Source organism: Squalius cephalus, assembly GCF_949319135.1.
Source record: "Squalius cephalus genome assembly, chromosome: 22".
Taxonomy (NCBI): domain Eukaryota; kingdom Metazoa; phylum Chordata; class Actinopteri; order Cypriniformes; family Leuciscidae; genus Squalius; species Squalius cephalus.
This window is the reverse complement of record NC_137143.1, coordinates 24,657,567-24,676,256: the sequence shown is the minus strand read 5'-3', so window position 1 is coordinate 24,676,256 and position 18,690 is coordinate 24,657,567. Positions and strand designations below refer to the sequence as shown.

The window sequence follows — 18,690 nt, the reverse complement described above, 5'->3', positions numbered from 1 at the left end:
CTCAAAACCTTTTGACACACTTACACAGATAAGGTAATACATTGGAAGAGCTAACAGCCACATTTTTGAAGTTGACACACACACAAAAACTTACTCTCTCGTGTTTGGCACATCAAAATAGAGGTTCCTCTTTGAATTGATCATTATGTAGGCCGTACATACAAAACAAACAAATACATACATATTTGGCATATACGTCCATATTTTGTGATTTGGCATCATATCTCAATAATCAGAGGTCTGTTGAAGATTAAGTGGCAGGTATTAATTTTTGACTTTCTGTCATTCTCCATAATTTTGACATGAAATAAAATATAATATAACCTTAACATCACTATAATTTCCCTTAATTACAATTTAATATACAGTTAATGCCCTAAAAGTCTTCCTTGCATGCTGCCATCTGTAATTTAGTGACATCAAGTCTAATTTACACAGTCTGTACACAGTTTATACAATTAGAAACTACACTGGTACTGTAGCACATTATTTTACAGTCCCGTTCCACCTGTACATACTGTACTTATTATAGTAATTACAATAACTGGGTATTAACTAAGTAATAACTCTGAACCTACCCCTAAACCTAACCTAACCTTAACCTCAAGAAAGTACACTGTAACAATACTGTAAAATAAAGTGCAACCACTACACTCCAAAAGGGGGTTTTCACAGCAATATGGATACTGCCATATTTATTTTTTAACAGGAATGAAAACAAGGCTGTGAGGATATAGAATTACAATGTGTTCAACTGATTATAGGCTACTGTTGTATAACAACATACTGATTGTTCAGCTGACGAAACATCTTTAAAAAAACCTTCATTAGACAAAAACTCCACAAAACAGTTTTGAAAGTTGTGAGTTGTGAAAATGATGTGATCCAGAACCTTTATACAGTGCATGCCATTGTAAAGACAGAAGAGCTGCATCTGAAATCACATACTTCCCTACTATATAGAAGACGAAAAACAGAATGTGACAAAAGATGTCTGAGTTCACAGTACTCATAAAAGCGTAGGCAAAAAGTACTAGGGTGACCTACTTCTTCCAGCGAGATTCTGAAGTGTGCATCTGATGGACACTTCACTATCCCATGAGGCCGCGGGAGAGGATTTCCGAATGACAGAGAAGCAACGTAACTGACGCTGCTAGGTCATGTGATAATGACAACATGGCGAATGTAGTACGTCCAGATTACATTCAGGCTACACACATGCATACTAACATCACAGCCTCGTTTTCATCCGTGTTCAGTTCAATATGGCATCTAACCTGACTAAGGCCTATAACATAGAAAAAAGCAGGGAACAGTTCTTAAAATAACCCCCTTTTTTCTAGTGTTAAGAACATTTTAATAATCTAAAGAACCTGTTGTACAATGGAAAGGTTCCATGGATGTTAAAGGTTCTTCATGGAACCATCATGCCAATAATGAATCTACACTCTAAAGAGTCTAAACTTAAATGAAAAGTAGATCAACTACCAACAATATTAAATTATATGGTCCTACGCCTTAAACAGATGATATATATTTATAAAAATAAATTTAGACCACTTAACATTGCTATCCGGAGGAGACCATTAACCAGCATAACAAAAAAAAAATCTGTGGAGAATCACCTATTGCACCTTTAATATATATATTAACAATATTAAAATGTTAATACATTTTGGACAATTTATTAACATTTAATGCAATATATAAAGTTATTGCTTGTTTAGATAACAGTGAGGAGTGTGAGCTAAAATTAAGCCCCTCTGCTCTAGGACAGAGCTATTCTGAGACCTACTTCCAGCCAATCAGGAGCCAAAGTATCTGGAGTAGACAGCGTACCACATGCCACACTATTTCCAAACCGAAAACTGTTTGTCCAACGGGACTGTTTGTCAACCAACTGCTCTTCATCTTCAGAAAACAGACCTCATCAGCAAGTACGAGATTCTACTTTCTGTCTACTAGTAACAGTAAGATGGTTCAACTAGGTGACATGCAAAAATAAATTCTTCCTTGCTTGATTCTGATTGCTTTTAGTAGTTCTTGTCTCTCTCTCTCTCTCTTTTAGTTATGTTGGATGTTTTAATAATTGGAGGTGGTCCTCATGCTCTAACCCTGGCTACCCTGCTCTCAAACCCTGACCAACCTCTCTGCCAATCTAGTGCTGACATCCTTCAGGGAATTCAGCTGAGCAAAACTAAAGCTAAAAGTGAACGCTACAAAAATAAAAAGAGACAACCCACCAGTAAGTTCAAGCAGTTTGTGATGAGGACAACAATTTGGTATTGGTTTATTCTTCCATCCATCTATCCCTATTGTATCATCAGACAGATTTAGATCTTCATTCCAACAGGAGCAGAGTTTGACACAGAGAAGGAAGCCAAACGTCTGCCATGTCCTCCGCTGCACTTCAAAGTGGTGGATTCCTATGGAAAATGGACATCACTGTGGGAAAGCCAGTTTACTGCCCTGAACATCCCTCACCTCCGATCACACACGCTGGTGCACACCGATCCATTTAATAAGGTAATAAATGTGTTGACATATGAGCAACCATTAGGATAATATGTGCTTTTGAAATACTGTAGTGTACAGTTTGAAAAAGTACAAGCAGTATTTGTCAAACTGAGGGTGAAGGAACTGCAAAGGTTTCTTGAGTTGGAAAAAAAAACTAAATAATTAAATGATTAAAAACAGCTGAAGTGAAATACTTACCAAACTAAAAAGGTTAAAACAAATTTAATAATTGAAATATTAACTTAAAATCTCAGAGGGTGCTTCAAGTAAATATTTTAGGTCAAAGAGTTTCGGCTGAAAAAAAGGTTGGAATTTGGAGTTTTATATACTTTGTTGTAAGAAGTTAAATTGGTCCGATTTTTGTACAAATAATAATGCAAAACAATAATGTTGCCTATCAAAGGTCTGATAGTTCCTGCATCTGTGTGCAATCTCAGAAGGCCTTGCAGGACTTTGTGGTGGAGCAAAATCGGGTGGAGGAGCTGTACCGTCTACCTGAGCGAATTTACATTCAGGACGAGAATGCATTTTTTAACGACAATCGGCTGGGAAAGAAGAACAAAAAGCTTCTTAGCGCAACAAACGGCCTGCAGAAACACCTGTATTTCAGTCTTCCAGGAACACAGCTCAGTATAGACTTCTTCCAGGAGCAGGTCTGAACGTCATGCAGCATGTGGAATCAAACGGAATGCCTGACTAACAATAATTCATAAATTAATTGTAAAACATTTGGGTTTAACAGCTCTTCTGGTATTAAGAAACACTGTGTTGCATGATGCCCAGCTACCATTATCAGATTTCTCATTTGGAATGCTACATGCCAATGTGTGTTAATACTAAACTAAATATAAATGAAATAACTAAATTATGGATTACATTGAAAAGGAATTTCACCCAGGTACGCAAATATGACCTGGACAGTGTCTTAATCAAAGCCACACTGGACAGAATCATCCCAGTCTTAACTGAGGATGAGAGCAAGGTGAAGTTTTTCAAGGCGACGCTACACACTGGGGAAAATGTAGAGGCAAAAACGGTTATTATGGCGACAGGGCCTTCGAGGGCGCAGATGGCAAACATCCCATGTTGGGTGCGGGCAATCCAAGAGAATTACCCTGAAGAAAGTCTGCAACACACAGTGCAGCTCATGCATTACTTCTGTACACATGAAGAGATGGATGAACCCTCCTCAGGTGGGTTTCTAAACGTGATCAAAACCTGATTATCCAGATATAAATCCAAGCAAACAAATAACCAGAGCAGAAAATGAATACACTCTTGTTCTCAGGTTCTCCTGCTGTGTGTCAGATGGGCCAGAGAGTGATGGTGGTAGGTGGAGGTCTGACCAGCGCCCACATTATCTCAATTGCGCTGAAGCAGCGTGCATGTCATGTGACCTGGGTCTTACGTAAACACTTACAAGTAAGTTACACCCAATTTGAGTGTAAACAAACATAAGGGATAACGTAGAATAAGATGATCAAATAACCAAATAATCCCTGACAGGGTGGTCACAACCCCAATACGAAGATTAGGGGTCTTGTATCATCCTGAAGGGATTTATTTTGTGATTAACGAACTGCTGCTTGCCACATAAATAAATAAATGAACATGGAATGATGATTTGAAGGTGCTCTAAACCAGAGTTTTAACGCCTACCACACACCAGCTTATTGGTGGAGCAGTATACAGCATATGGGGATGATTAAACCCCTACTCTGTTTTCGAAGAACATCCTGGGATTTTTAATTGAGCAGAAGGTCAGGACCTCAGTTTAACATCTCACCCGAAGGATGGTGCTTTTTGACAGTATAGTGTCCCCATCTCTATACTGGGGCGTTAGGACCCACACAGACTACAGGTTGAGCACCCCTACTTGCCTCACTATATAACAACTTTTTCAGCAGCAACATAGTATTCCTATAAGGTCCCTGCTTAGCTTCAGTGGGCAACCAGTCTTGGGCTACAGGGTGATATGGCTGCTGGCCATATTAACCTCCAAATGAACCATGTCCCCTTTTTCTGGGGGCGACAATACCCTGCCGATTTGTCGATAACCTTAGTATTTTTACCTGTCAAGAAGTGAATCAAGCTCGGGGTTTGTTTCCAAGCATGTAGACTGTAAAAGAAAGAAAGTGCATCTCCGCTTCTTTTCACTGTAGAAAAATGAATCCAAAATATCCCAGTAACGGTCTTTGCCGATTATGTTGTTAAGAGCCCGAATCTGTGCAGTAGAGACCCTGAGGTTGAGCTACGGTATCAAGGTCCTGCCCATACGCTCCCGCAGACTCAATCGCAAGCACAGCTGTCAATATGTTACCCCCGTTTTTATAGCATAAAAAAAAACTAAAAAACTAAAACCAAACTTATTGTTAAAACAAACGCTTGAACATAGGTCTGTGTGATGAGAATGACCTAAAATGACAGAAACTATTTTTTTTAAATGTAATTAGATTTTTTTTAGCTAGCATCCCATTCAATTACATGGAGAGGATGGGGTTTAAGACCTATACTGCAGCCAGCCACCAGGGGGCAATCAAAATGCTTTTTCAATGTTCACTTTTGTCTTGCTCTTTTAAGAAACTTCACCCTACTTCTAGGCTGTTTAAACCATTGTGGAAAAATTTGAAACTATATACATTTCAAACTACAATCATATATATAAATGTCTATGTTTCAAACCCGCAAACATAGCTTCCGGTTTCCCATAGACCAATATGTACTGCCCGATTTGAAGTTGAACACGTATAATGATTAATTGTCATGATTCCGTTCTGTGTCTTGTGTTTTGTAGGACTTTTATGTTGAAGTGTATTCTCAATTCCCTTTGTTTCTGTGTTCATTTCTGTGGCCATGTTTGTAGTTTTTCCTAGTCTTCCCCAGGTGTGTCTTGTTACTTATCTTGTGAAGCTTGTTTGCCCCTATATTCCCTTGTGTTCAGTTGTATTTTGTCAGTCGTTTTCATTTCATGTTCATGTGAAGCTGTCTTTGGATGTTGTTCCTGTTCATGTTTATGGTCTGGAAATTTAGTGTGGATTATTTTATTTGTGTTTGTAAATAAACTGTGCTGCATTTGGATTCTTGCCCCTTCGCAACCGTGACATAATGACTGACCAAAGACAATGAACACAAGGGTATACACAGGGGCAAACAAGCTTAACAAGATAAGTAACAAGACACACCTTGGGAAGACTAATCAACAGGAAAAACTACAAAACTACAAACATGGCCACAGGAATGAACACAGAAACAAAGGAAACTGAAAACACACTTCAACATAAAAGTTGTACAAAACACAAGACACAGAATTGGAAACATGACATTAATAGGAAGAAAGCGCCTCAAAAGCGTTCAGATTAAGAATTTGACCGTGGCATGGTCACAAATTCATGTTTTTGTAGTTGACACAGAGACCATAACGGTATTGTTTTCAAAAACTTAAAACCCGGTTCTAAAATCACATCTAGAGCAAACCCCAATGATCTAATCAATTCCCAATGAACAAAATCAAGTTTCTTGTTCAAGAAGCCGCTTCACTTGGATAGGCTATACGCCACAATTTGATAAGATCTATCACAACTTCTGTTTCATGCCGACTTTAAAGTTTACAGAGGCTAGGGCTATCAGAGATCGGTGTGATTTCACAGTAGTTATTTCAGTGATATTTACCAAATTTTACTCTCTCAGCTTAAGCAGTTTGACGTTGGGGATATAGAGAGTCTGATTGGACGCTATTCCCACGTTGAGCATGGGATCAAGATGGATGGCCTGGCCTACCTAAGGCAGTTCTATAATGAAAGAAGTCTTCACAAGAGGCTAGCAATGATAAAACTAGCCAGAAAAGGAGGAGCAGTGACCCCCGAGGCCTACTCACAACTTCAGCCTTTCATTCAGAGTGGCCAGCTCCAGATCAGAGCTCACTGCCAGGTGTGTCTTTATATCGTAAGGCTGCTATGCTTATGTGGGATGCTGTCTCAGGAGTCTTTGACAGTTGAGCACAAAGTTAATAGACAAGTTCTAGGAGAGTCCATAGCAGTACCAAAGTGGATTTCTTAACTAAATCATATCTATATTTTAATAATTAATGTCTTTATACCAAGGTGACTGAAGCTAAATGGTGTTATGAATCCCAGCGTTGGAGGGTCTCCCTGTGTAGCGGCGAACAGTGGATTGGGGAAAAGATTTGGCTGGCAACAGGCTGCAAACTGGATGTTACCCAGGACCCTTTACTCTCTGACGTCATGTCAAAATTCCCCATTCAAGTGAGCACATGGACATTTGCACTTATTATAAAAATAATATCTTTAAACCAGAGGGCTTAAATAAGGGTCAGTAATTATTATTTGATCTCAGACAATAAAAATAATACTGGTCAAAAGTTTAAAAATAATTATTTAAATTTAGAATAACTGTTTTCTATTTGAATATATTTTCAAATGTAATATATTCATGTGAAGGCAAAGCTGTATTTTATGATGAATAGAAAATTCAATGTATTCATTTGGAATAGAAATCTTTTTGTCTTTTGAAGTCACTTTTGATCAATTTAATGCATCCTTGTTGAATAAAAGGATTAATTCGATTTTTACCCCAAACTTTTGAATGGTAGAGCATCATGGTTTCCACAAAAAAATATAATATAATATAATATTATATAATATAATATAATTAACTTTGTCAATGATTTCGCTTAACTTACATATTATATATAGTTAAGTGAAATCATTGACAAAGTTAATAAGGTAATGCTCATAAATATTTAATACATTTAAGTGAATTTATAATAATTTAAATAATCATTTTATTGGTTTTGCAATGCAAGCATCATAACAAAAATATGTGAATACATGAATACTGTATACAATACACAACCCTGCTCCTGAAGGACCCCCAACACTGCACGTTTTCTTTGTCTCCCTAATCAAACACTCCTGATTCAACTCATCAGCTCATTAACCCATGTGATAATGAGCTGATGAATTGAATCAGGTGTGTTTGATTAGGGAGACAAAGAAAACGTGCAGTGTTGGGGGTCCTTCAGGAGCAGGGTTGAAGAACACTGCTATACAATACACAATGTAATATAGACCAGGGTCTTTCATTTTATTTCTCTCATACTGTCTTAAAACAGTTTTTATTTAGTCATATGCCCAAGATTCAAAAGTACAAAAGTAAAGCATTTCCTACTTGACAGGTCCTGGAGGGCTGGCCATGTATAACAGAATCACTGCAATGGACCGCAGGATGCCCCCTGTACCTGATGGGACAATATGCAGCACTACAGGTTCTGTTATGCTCTTGTTATGTAATATGATGTGTCATACAAGGTCAAAACACCTACAAGAAGTGAGTCATCACTGAGAAATTTTCTAGATAACACCTGCACGGCAACTTAACACTATCATATTTTAGGCTGTAGATGGCATCAACACAAGCACTTACAGTAAATAAATATATGAAATTCCACAGGTTGGGCCTCATGCTGTAAACCTTGCAGGGGGTCAAGCTGCGAGTATACGCATTTTCAAAGACATCATAGCTCAGCACAGTGGATTGGATGAGAGTGCACCAGCAAGGATGGAGAAGAGCCGCACTGAAGAGTACATATCACACATGCACGGCCTCATGTGGCTGTAAAATCCACCTGCGAAGAGGGAGGGATGAGCGGTCTCGTCTCAAGTGTCAAAGTGACCATAACAGAAGAGAATGATTCACTGGGGAAAATGCTGAGAGTGACAGCTTTGAAATGTCTTTAAGATGCTGCACTGTATAGTACAGAACTTGATGAATAAATAAATCACATGCATTTTTATTAATCTGCTAGTCATGTGTAAATGCACAGTCACTCTTTGTGGCTCAAAATATTGCAGAGTCATTGTGACTTGCACTGCGCCTTTAAATAGGCTAATCTAAATCTGCTGGTATTGTGATCTGTGTAGGAAGCCTTGGCAAACCCAAACCGGCAACATAAAACAAACACCTGTCATAGGTGAATACAGACAATCTGACAGCGAATGAAATTGCAAAGCAGAGTTTTTGTTTAAATAAATGTGCATCTGAATAGGCTTTTGACTTCCGGTGCATTTGGGCGCTCACAAACTGAGAGCTGAAGCAAAATATTGTAATCATAAGTAGATACCAAGGTGTTTATGATGATGATGAGAAAAGTTTCTAAGATGGTTTTGAGTGTCGAACAGTCTGAAGGCGTCGGAGCTCGAGTTCGCAGGAGCATTGGACGGAACGAGGTGCTGGTTTGATCACTTTCGTATTACGTGTTTGCTTCGAAATGCACGATAAATAAACTGCATTATGATTGATTTCAGCTGAAGAATCTCGACCCCTTTTTGATGCTGGATGAATTCTGTATCGCCAAACCAGCGGGTTTTCCTGATCATCCTCACCGTGGATTTGAGACGGTAAACGCTATAAGTCGTGTATTTTAAAACTATACCATTGCATGGAAAGGGCGACACTTGTCGAATTCGTGCAGTCAGGTGAAATAAACTGAAATTATTAGTGGATTAATGTTACTAAACCAATACCTTGTTGCTTCCGACCAGGACAACACGGAATCTTCCGCCAGAGGGCGCGTGACGGCTCAAAAAGCTAAATCTGGACTTTTATTTTTGATTTACGAAGTGCGTTGGTACACTTAAATGTACCTATTTAATTCTACTTAATAATAATAAAAAATTCTTCTGGCAAACAACCGGAAATCTGTTTACGGTGGGGCATCTAAATAGGATTCTCATCCTGTAATGACAAACGGGTTATGATAATCGCTGATAAAAGTAACAGGTACAACGTGATAACACCGTTCTGCGTGTTTATGAATGATGGTCCTGCAAGCCGTCTGAATGAAGTATTACATTTCTCCTTAAATTATGACACTGAGAATTTTATCAGTTTTTTCAAATAAGCAACGCTATGCAGAGAGTTAAAATAGAAGAATGAGGACCCATCAAAAGGACAATATTGACACTTCTTGACCACTAGAGGGCTCATATTCTTAATATTTTCTCACAGCACAGTCGCCCAAACTGGCTTTTAGTTCATGTATGTTAGCGATGAGGTCGTCTATATGTTTATGTACTCCCAAAAGATGGACAAAATTAACTTTTAGCAGATATGCATTTAAAATGTAAAAATATTGATGACTCATCCTACACTATAGACTTTTGTCCAATCAGATGCTCTCTAGAGTGATAATTCTTTGATATGCAATGTCCAAACACAGAAAAGAATATGAAAGACGTAAACTGGCGACTGGCGAGAATATATAGATCATCCAGTAAACCACTCCCGTTGTTTTTGGCAGTTTGTTTGAGTACTCAAGTTCTGTTCACTCAATGTGAGAGGATGTATGGTCATTAAAAACGCTTCCTTCAAAATGACAGTGTTTTGGCCAGATCTTGTCCTGAGAGTATTATTTGAAACTTGACTAAAGAAAAGCTGACCAACTCACTTAGCCTCTGAATTTATTTACAACATCTGATGTACTCATTTGTTAACTCACAGTTTGACAAAATGTCTAGCATAAACTGTTTCTATGGAAAGCGGTCAGTGCGGTTGTGGAAATCATTTAGACTTGTTTATGAGTGTGATGTCATCAATTGCCATCTGCATTCATTTCTTATAGAGGATGAGTCACTCTGTGTCACCTTCCTTCACGAATGGATTTGTCTTCTAATATTTGTCAGACTTGCTGGAAATGATTGCTTAAGAGAGCACTCTAAATCCAAATCCTGGAAAAAATAATCTAAAGAGGTAATTTGTTTTGCAGGGATATATAACACAGACAAACAATATACAATGGACTTCAGTTATAGGATACACAAATTAAAACGAGGCTGTGAGGCACAAATGTCCAGGCTGTTCATCGGGTCATCTATGTTGCTTGAGACATGCAGGTGTGTTTGTTCGCGAACGGTCACGTGACCATCAGATCGCAGCTGTGCTTAGAGATCACAGGCGGCCTGTGGCCACAGGTCAAGCAAGCCTCTGAGGGGTCAGATGTTGACCTCTTACCCTGCACACCGTATCCTGTTGAGAGCAACGTTGTCTGTGTGGGAGATGACATGCAATCCCTCCAGGGTGTATGTCGGACCACCTCAGCTGACCATGGAGATTCATTTTTGCTTTTTTTTCTGTGGACAAATGGGAAACGGCTGCAGGCAGATTTTGTTCATTGAAAACATGCTTATATAATATATGCAAATTTTAGATAATGACACATTAGCATCAAGCCTCTAGCTCTGTCTTGGCTTGGAAGAACTATGTTTTTTATGGTGCGTAAAAGACCTTTACTGGGCATTCATAAAACATGTACATTTTTATTTGTGCCAGAATTATTAACTAAGATTTTGATCAAAAATTCATCATCAGCGTCACTCATTAACAATTTAAATTTTCCATCTCACTGCATGGGATATATCTGCTTTTTGCATTTAACTTTATAGTCCATCAGGGCTTTACCAAAATCCCTTGAACATAAAAATTTTGTGTCTACTCTGCAAGCACAGCCTTGAAATATGTTTCACCTTTCACCTGTTCAACTTTTGACATGTTTATTTTTCTCTAAATGAACATCAAGTTGATGACTTTTCCACACTTTCTGTCTTTTGCGAGAATTTTTCCCCAAGAAACTGCTTCATTTTCAGAAAACTACAATCTTACACCTCATCCCTCTATTTTAAATACTTCAGACGTAAGGGTTTTGTTTTCATTTGTTTCACAGGTAACATACTTGTTGAGTGGAGTAACAGCCCATGAAGACTTCTGTGGTCACAGTGGGAGGTTGGAGCCTGGGGACCTTCAGGTAGAACAACGAGACCTCATTACCATCTCTCGAAATGATGAAACACTCATTACTTAAGGTGCTGTCATATTTACCATTGTTCAGCGAATTTGTGCTGGCAAAATTTAGATATTTTCCGTGAGGGTGAAATATTTTCCCAAGCAGACTCCGTGACAGGTTCAGGTTGGTCACATGAATTTGCAGTGTTGATGCCGTTTCTTGGTCTGAAAGTGATTTCTGTGTGCGCTGTGCTTCATTCAGCACTATACTATTGACAATAGTGTGGTGCAGGAATGACGTCAAAACCAGACTGCAGGTAAATGTGGTAAAAGGTAAATCAGGTGTTTTTGTGACTCTGTTGTTCCCATGACAGAGTGAACAGCACAAACCACATGGAATCTGGAATGGAATTCAGATGATCAACATTTGACACAATTCTGTGCTCATGGTAATCACTTCAGAGATCTTACATACTTGACGTTATCAAGAGTTGCGAAAGGTAGTCGGTGGAAGGTCAGAACTCATAAGTATTACAATGACAGCTCTATGCAAAATATGAGGGCCCGTATCATAAATGTTTAAAAATTCTGCTCTTTTTTTTCACATCCTCCTCTTTGTTTTTATACTGCCTGTGTTTAAATTCGCTGGCTTCGTGGCAGATCACACAATAAATAAATGCATAATTGCTTACTTTAATGTCTACCTTATTAACTTCCGTATGCGTGAAGTCTTTCGTCAATTGACGGTTTTATCAATTGAAATTGACCACTGCAAACCTTAGGAAATCACGTTGTATGATTCATTTAAATATTCTCCTCCCATAAATGTAGTGGCCTGACAGGGAAACTCCAACAAATGCATATGCAATAAGGTCAGATACAAAAATAACTGAGTCTAATTTCTCACTGAGTGTCTTAGTAAATCCTGACAGTCATTTTTATAATGCCAAAAGAGGATTTGCGCTGGCGCAAGCTGTTAGTAAATCTGACTCTTAATATCTAATATTGTTTTAAAAGGGCCTTTTACTGAACCAAAATTAATGTACACCAAAAGTATGTAGCTACACTTGGGCAAGTCATTCATAGATAGAATGAAAGCCACCATTTTTATTTTTTTATATGCATGCTGTAAAAATGCAAGTTAAAATTAATTAAAATGAAAGCTATAAAAAAATGTAATTTTATATCCATGCACACATGCACTCACCAAATGGACTAAGCTCGTATACCCGTAGGGCACTTTCTGTGTTTTCCTGTGTCGTAAAGCTGTCTCACTTTCTCCCGGGTCAGTGAGGGAATTTTAATGGGCCTTTAATAGGTCTGTAGCACTCACTACTTTAACTACAGCTCACACCTAACCTCCAGCTACCTGGGCTACTGCCTCACCATCAAACATAAGGGACTCCCTGATAATACCCGGAAAGCAGTGAAGAAAAAAGCTGCATGAGTGTTTCACGTTTCAAACCACCTATTGCATAATGGCTCCCTGAGAGGGGCTGCTAAACCTCAGAAGGAGTGGAAACTTTCACTAAGAGAGAACGAGAAAGGAAGAGGAGAAAGAAAAGTGCGCCATTAGGGATATTAAGCTGTTGTCGTAAAACTGCAGTTGTTCATTTTTACATTGAAATATAAGCTCATAAACCTCTCTCTTGCTCAACATGAAGATGACATTAACCAGTGTAAAAGCCCCTAAACCAAGCGGTTAGTCTGTTTATTGGTGATTACAACCAGATAAGTCTACCATTAGGAATAGAATAAAACATTAGTTTTTGTTCTTACTTGGCTATGTATTTGTTCTCTTTTGTGTTAGTGGATGACGGCAGGTCGTGGGGTGGTTCATGCTGAGATGCCTGTGTCAGACGGAAGCATTCATGGCCTTCAGCTTTGGGTGAACTTGAAAAGTGCAGATAAGATGGTGGAGCCTCAGTACCAGGAGCTGAAGAGCAAAGAGATTCCCAAACCCAGCAAAGATGGCGTCACTGTGAATGTCATCTCGGGAGAAGCTCTTGGAGTTAAGGTAGGTGTTTTATGGTCATAGAAACATCAGAGATTTCCCATTAATAAAATCTTAAAATTCATTATATTGCTTGTGTAGAATAAAACTAGCTCACAAGCTATAGTGATATCTGATTTGTTTGTGAATCATTCATTGGAATTATGCCCGGTACACATTGAACGATTTTGGGCTGTCCAAGATGAAAGAGGACCAATCGTGGCGATTTCTCCTAAACAGTGGTCCTATGTTGTACAGTGAGAGATTTTCAAAGACGAACGTTGTCACGGTCTTGCGACCAAAGATAGCCTACGATTAATTTTCTGACAGTGTCAGAAATTTAGCATGATTATCTCACAGTGTGTTTGTTTTTACGACTTGTTTCTACTGACTAGCCAATAAAAATGCAACATGAAATGGCGTATTGATCCACGCGACATGGCGCTAAAACTACTCCTCCTTTCTCCTCTTTCGCTCCCTACGATTCATCTTGCTCTATTTGTTTACATCTAGCGCATGCCGATGACATTTTATTCTTCTATACTAGCTTGCGTCATAGCCTACGATGTGTTGTGATTTGTAATGATCTTATAGGATTGCCGAAATCCCAGTCTGTAGCAGGCTTTAGACTTTTCCAGTCAGAACTGTTCACAAATTGATATGTATCATTCATAAGCGAATATATCTAAATTTGAATTGTTTTAAAAAATTTAGAACAGCATTTATCCAGTAATCACAAACAACTGGAGAAGCCATGGAAATTCATTTGGGAAAAGATTTGGGAACCCTCTTGAAAGGTTGTGGTTATCACAAGTGATTCATAGAGCAATCTTAGCCCTGTCCCAAACGGCACGTTAAATAATCGGGATCTTCCTATGAGTAACGTCGCTTTGACTGTCGGGAAGAAGTCTGCTGCAGAGCTCGCCTCAGTGTGGGCTAGGCAAAAGTACGCTTTGAGGCTGCATATCGACCGCAAAGGGGGCGTTCGCGAGCACACTTCTGTCTCGTGGACTTCACGATCACACTCAAGCTGCGGCCATTGCAAGTCAACAGGACCAAAAGTGCATATGAAGTGTGCCATTTGGTACAGGGCTTCAATCCTGTTTGTCTTTCTTCCCATAGTTTCCATTCATATCTCTCTTTTCACCATCAATACATGTTAAAACCTCCAAAAATGATTTCAAAAGTTGTTTATTGGAATAAAAAGGTGGAGGTTGGAACTGTCTCTGTAGTTTTCTGATATACTGAAACATTAATCTGAAGTATGGATGATTTTGCCAGCCAAGAGGACTGCTTGTTTATTAGGTGATAAAAAACATGCTCCTCATAATTATTCTAAACTCTATGAACCAAACCACTAAGTGAAAAAAAAAAAAAGTAGCCTGTACGCCTCCATCTCCCTGACACTTGCATCTGCTTATCGTCTGTAATTTTGCAAACATGTTCATTTGTCCATCCATTTATCAACACATTAAAGCTATTACCCACACTTCTGTCTGTCTTTTCTCATCTATGATTTAAGGCAAAAAACAAGAGCCTAGAGTCACTGCTATCACTGTATGTTTGATCCAAACGGCCGACTCCTTTGTAAATGTCCCATCCAATCGGAACGTCCGAATTACAATCTGATACTGGGGTTCATCACGCTAACTGTTGCTGCAAGGCCATCCTCTTCCCCCTCTCTCAGACAAACAGCAGGAAATTTGGAGCAGGCTTCATTGGAAGTGTTTTTTGCAAAATGTTTTAAACGTATAATGTGGTTATGGAGGGTTTCTCTAGGGCAGAGGGGTGGATGCGGCGCTGAAGTTAAATGTGGGTCAGCCAAATACTTGGGCTTACTGGAACCAGATATGCACTGGAACTCACACACAATGTTTTTACATCTGTTAGAGCTCATAATTTAAACAATATTGAACAATTTATCTAGATTTTTGTCTTGTAGCAATAAAGATATCTGGTAAAAATGCATATGTTATGAATAAAGAACATAAAATGTTGTTGTCACAGTAGTCTTCTGCTGTAATAAAACATTGTGCTGTGGTATTTACATGTTATTTCTGTTGTCAGTCAAAGGTTTACACGAGAACTCCAACCATGTACCTCGACTTTATGCTGAAGGAAGGTGCAAAGCATGTGCAACCTGTTCCTAAAGGTAAAAGATGATTATCAGATGTATTTTTTTTATTACATGTGTTTTCCCCCATGTTAGGGAGTTTTCCATTAAATCCCAAGTTACTTACAGAGCGAAATTACAATGTTGTTCACAATTTTGTCATTATAAACATGGTTTACCAGGCAAACCTTGTAAAGGCAAACACATTTAGCAAGAAATGAGTCTTAATTTTCCTTAAAAAGTGCGCAACTAAAACATCATTCCTCACTCAAAGTTCTGGGAAAATACAGTGTTTCATTTTTGCTCAAATAGTGAATGAAGTCATACTTGATTCTTTGAGTCACAACAGTGACTCCTCCTTTGGCTACAAAGGCAAGACGTCAAGTACCACAACTAATCCAAATGTATGACGTGTTTTTGTATACATGGAACAGTTTGACTCACACTTGAAGTGTTCTTAAAGATACAGTAGCCTACTGGCATCAGTATTGAGCTTGTTGTACATCATTATCAGAAACTGACCGCAGAAAATCACTCAAGGACCCCAAAAAAACGATTGGAAAGGTTGGGTCAGCCTTTTCAATCCTGGTCCCGTGTGCATCCACATGTAGCCCCAGAATGGCCTAACAAAATGTCAATCTTACATCTTCCGATTTTATTGCGGGTTTAAATCTCATGTTTTCAATGTGATCTTAGACTTTTGGACCCCACTGTATAATAACATATTCATGTAAATTGAGTCACTTTTTGACAGTTATCTCAATGTCAAAAGTATATTACTCCTACGCTTATTTTATAATTATACAGTTCCATTGTTTTAATTATCGTATTCCTTTCTCAGGTTGGACCGCTTTCATCTACACCCTCACAGGTTCTTTATGCACTGGTGAGTTCAAATGAAGACCACATAAAAAATAAACTTTGCCCTCCTGCAGGCAAATCCACTACCATAGCAGCTTTCTGACCTTGAAATTCGAGCAGGTGCTTTATGATTCTTTTTCTCTTCCTCTCTCTCTCTCTCTCTCGCTCTCTCTCGCTCACTCTTGGACATCTGACAGACATTTAGACTATTCCTATGATCTTGTGCCAATGGCAACTCTAAACTCTCACGTTGAGAAATGAGATTGCCAAAGCAGTGTTTGATGTGTTGATTTATCAGGTTGATTTTGATGATTTCCAGGTTGTAGGAAATTAAACACACAATCATTAAGAGTGAATACTCCACCTTTGACTTCAAAGAAGTTTCTAAATGAATCTTGTATTTGAATTTTTCTCTGAAATGCATTTAGCATAAATTGAGCAGCTGTTGAGAAACAGACTTCTTGAGAAATGATCTAAGTGGGTGGGATGCGATGCACGACCATCTTTACCCTACAAAGCACATCTCTTGCATAATTTTATTTGGTCTTCTGTATTTGGTCGCATCTGCAACCAATGAGCTTGCTATTCAACATTTGAATGGCTGGTTACCATTTACTATAGCAGTTTGCAGCGCACTTTCAGAGTTTGTCTAAAACCCTCCACCTTCCCCAGCTCCACCTGTATAGATCTGCTATGGGTAATTGATATATGCAATTTGTGCAGCAGCAGTATGTCTTACATAATCACAGCAGCGTATTGGCAGTAGCGAGTTCCTATACTTGCTCTGCAGCAGCAATAATCTACAACAATAATCAACAGCAGCAGCAATGTAGCAGATCTATTCCGCCAAGACCAAATGCATTAACATTGTCATATCCATTACCATGCTAAAAATCATGCAGAATTGTCATGATAGAACTAGTTTTAAAACATAATTTGTATAGGATTGTGAAATTTTTTTTGGCTGTTTGAATTCCCCTCAGGCCCAGACGATGATCTGCGGACGATTGAACCACACCACACAGTGGTTTTGGAAGATGGTGAATGCATCAGAGTGGAAAACAAGGTTTTCTTTTCCTATTGTTCCTGTAAAGCTACTCTGTTTTTTTTTATTTTTTTTATACAATTTCAGGTTTAGTCTAAATTCAGTCTCTTTATTCCCTTCATTATTATTTCTAGGCAGAGGAGGAGTCTCACTTTGTGTTAATTGCTGGTGAACCAATTAATGAGCCTGTGGTTAAGCATGGTAAGTTATAATGGTAGAGGTAGGTAATATTCTACATTTTAATAACCAAATATTTGAATTAAGGGTATCAAACAATTAAAAATGTGTAATTGAATTTAAATGCGTGATTTGATGATTAATCATTAATTAAATAAAATTAGTTGCATAAATCAGTATTTGCTGAGAAAAGACCCCAAATAAAGATTAAAAAAAATATATATATACAAATATTATTTACATGGGTGAAGGGTCAAGCATGCTTCTTTAATTTACATTAAATTGACAGTTAATTTGCATATACTGTATATTGCTTGTACATTGATTTTATTAAGATATATTTGCATTTTTATTTGTTATATAAACATGTATATCTATGTTATACAATTTATAGATTTTTCTTATTTATTTGTTTGTTTCAGGGCCCTTTGTCATGAACACACAAGAAGAGATTAATCAGGCCATCTCAGATTTCAGATCAGCCACTAATGGATTTGAGAGGGCAAAAGTTTGGAAATCAAAGATCAGTCAAAAGTTCTAAAGTTTGCATAAATATCCCCTTCTATAAGAATATATCCAATATGTGCTTAACTTTAACTGAGCAGCCTCAAAAAGTGGATATTTAAATCATGCTTTTGAAATAAAAAGTGGCACTTCCACTTTTTCCAACTAAAAGAAAAAAGAAATTCCAACTAAAATACATATATATATATATATTTTTAGGGTGCATTTAAATTTATATACTTTTTGGGGCCACTATATATGCAACATGTTACTCAAATTTCTGATGTAATTCTGATTGTAACAAAGGATTTGTAGTCTGATGTATCACCTGAAATCTGTCATTCTTATAATTAAAGAATATATCATTTGACTATTTATTTCTGTTTTTATTTTGCATCTGGCTCTGGTTCACATTGAATCTGGTTCAATGTGATTTACTTTATCTAATATCTGTGGCAAGTTTCCTTTTAACCCTGAGGATTTCCTTATATTGGACCACTGGGCCATCCACATTTTATAAAAGCGACCATGTCCGATCTACGCAAACAATCGTCCTTTGACTGCTGATAATAGATTCTTCTGAAGCTTTTAAAGTAAAAGCATTTAGATGATCCGATAGAGCACGTAGAGTGTGGGTGCAGAGAATGGCACTCACAACCCATTACGCTGCATTAAAGCTTCCTC

General features: G+C 38.0%; 2 protein-coding genes across 4 annotated transcripts; both read left to right on the top strand.

The window, feature by feature from the left end:
- Nucleotides 1–1,855: 1,855 nt before the first annotated feature.
- On the top strand, nt 1,856–8,449 carry LOC307149973 (uncharacterized protein). 3 transcript variants are annotated; one of them, XM_079856649.1, is made up of 10 exons: nt 1,856–1,970; nt 2,069–2,245; nt 2,354–2,526; nt 2,955–3,170; nt 3,416–3,710; nt 3,806–3,939; nt 6,205–6,444; nt 6,618–6,779; nt 7,712–7,863; nt 7,987–8,449. In XM_079856649.1, the coding sequence occupies exons 2-9, from the start codon at nt 2,071–2,073 to the stop codon at nt 7,829–7,831; spliced, it is 1,515 nt and encodes a 504-aa protein (XP_079712775.1). In that variant the 5' UTR covers nt 1,856–1,970; nt 2,069–2,070; the 3' UTR covers nt 7,832–7,863; nt 7,987–8,449. The 3 variants fall into 3 exon arrangements, with proteins under 3 accessions (XP_079712775.1, XP_079712774.1, XP_079712773.1); XM_079856648.1 differs by having other exon boundaries at nt 1,865–1,937; nt 7,712–7,801; XM_079856647.1 differs by having other exon boundaries at nt 1,865–1,970; nt 7,712–7,801.
- Nucleotides 8,441–18,382, top strand: pir (pirin). The gene is made up of 9 exons (XM_079856650.1): nt 8,441–8,762; nt 8,841–8,933; nt 11,255–11,335; nt 13,124–13,330; nt 15,374–15,458; nt 16,261–16,305; nt 17,264–17,346; nt 17,460–17,526; nt 17,925–18,382. Exons 1-9 carry the CDS (start codon nt 8,667–8,669, stop codon nt 18,041–18,043), a joined length of 876 nt encoding a protein of 291 aa, XP_079712776.1. The 5' UTR covers nt 8,441–8,666; the 3' UTR covers nt 18,044–18,382.
- The last annotated feature ends 308 nt before the right edge of the window (nt 18,383–18,690 follow it).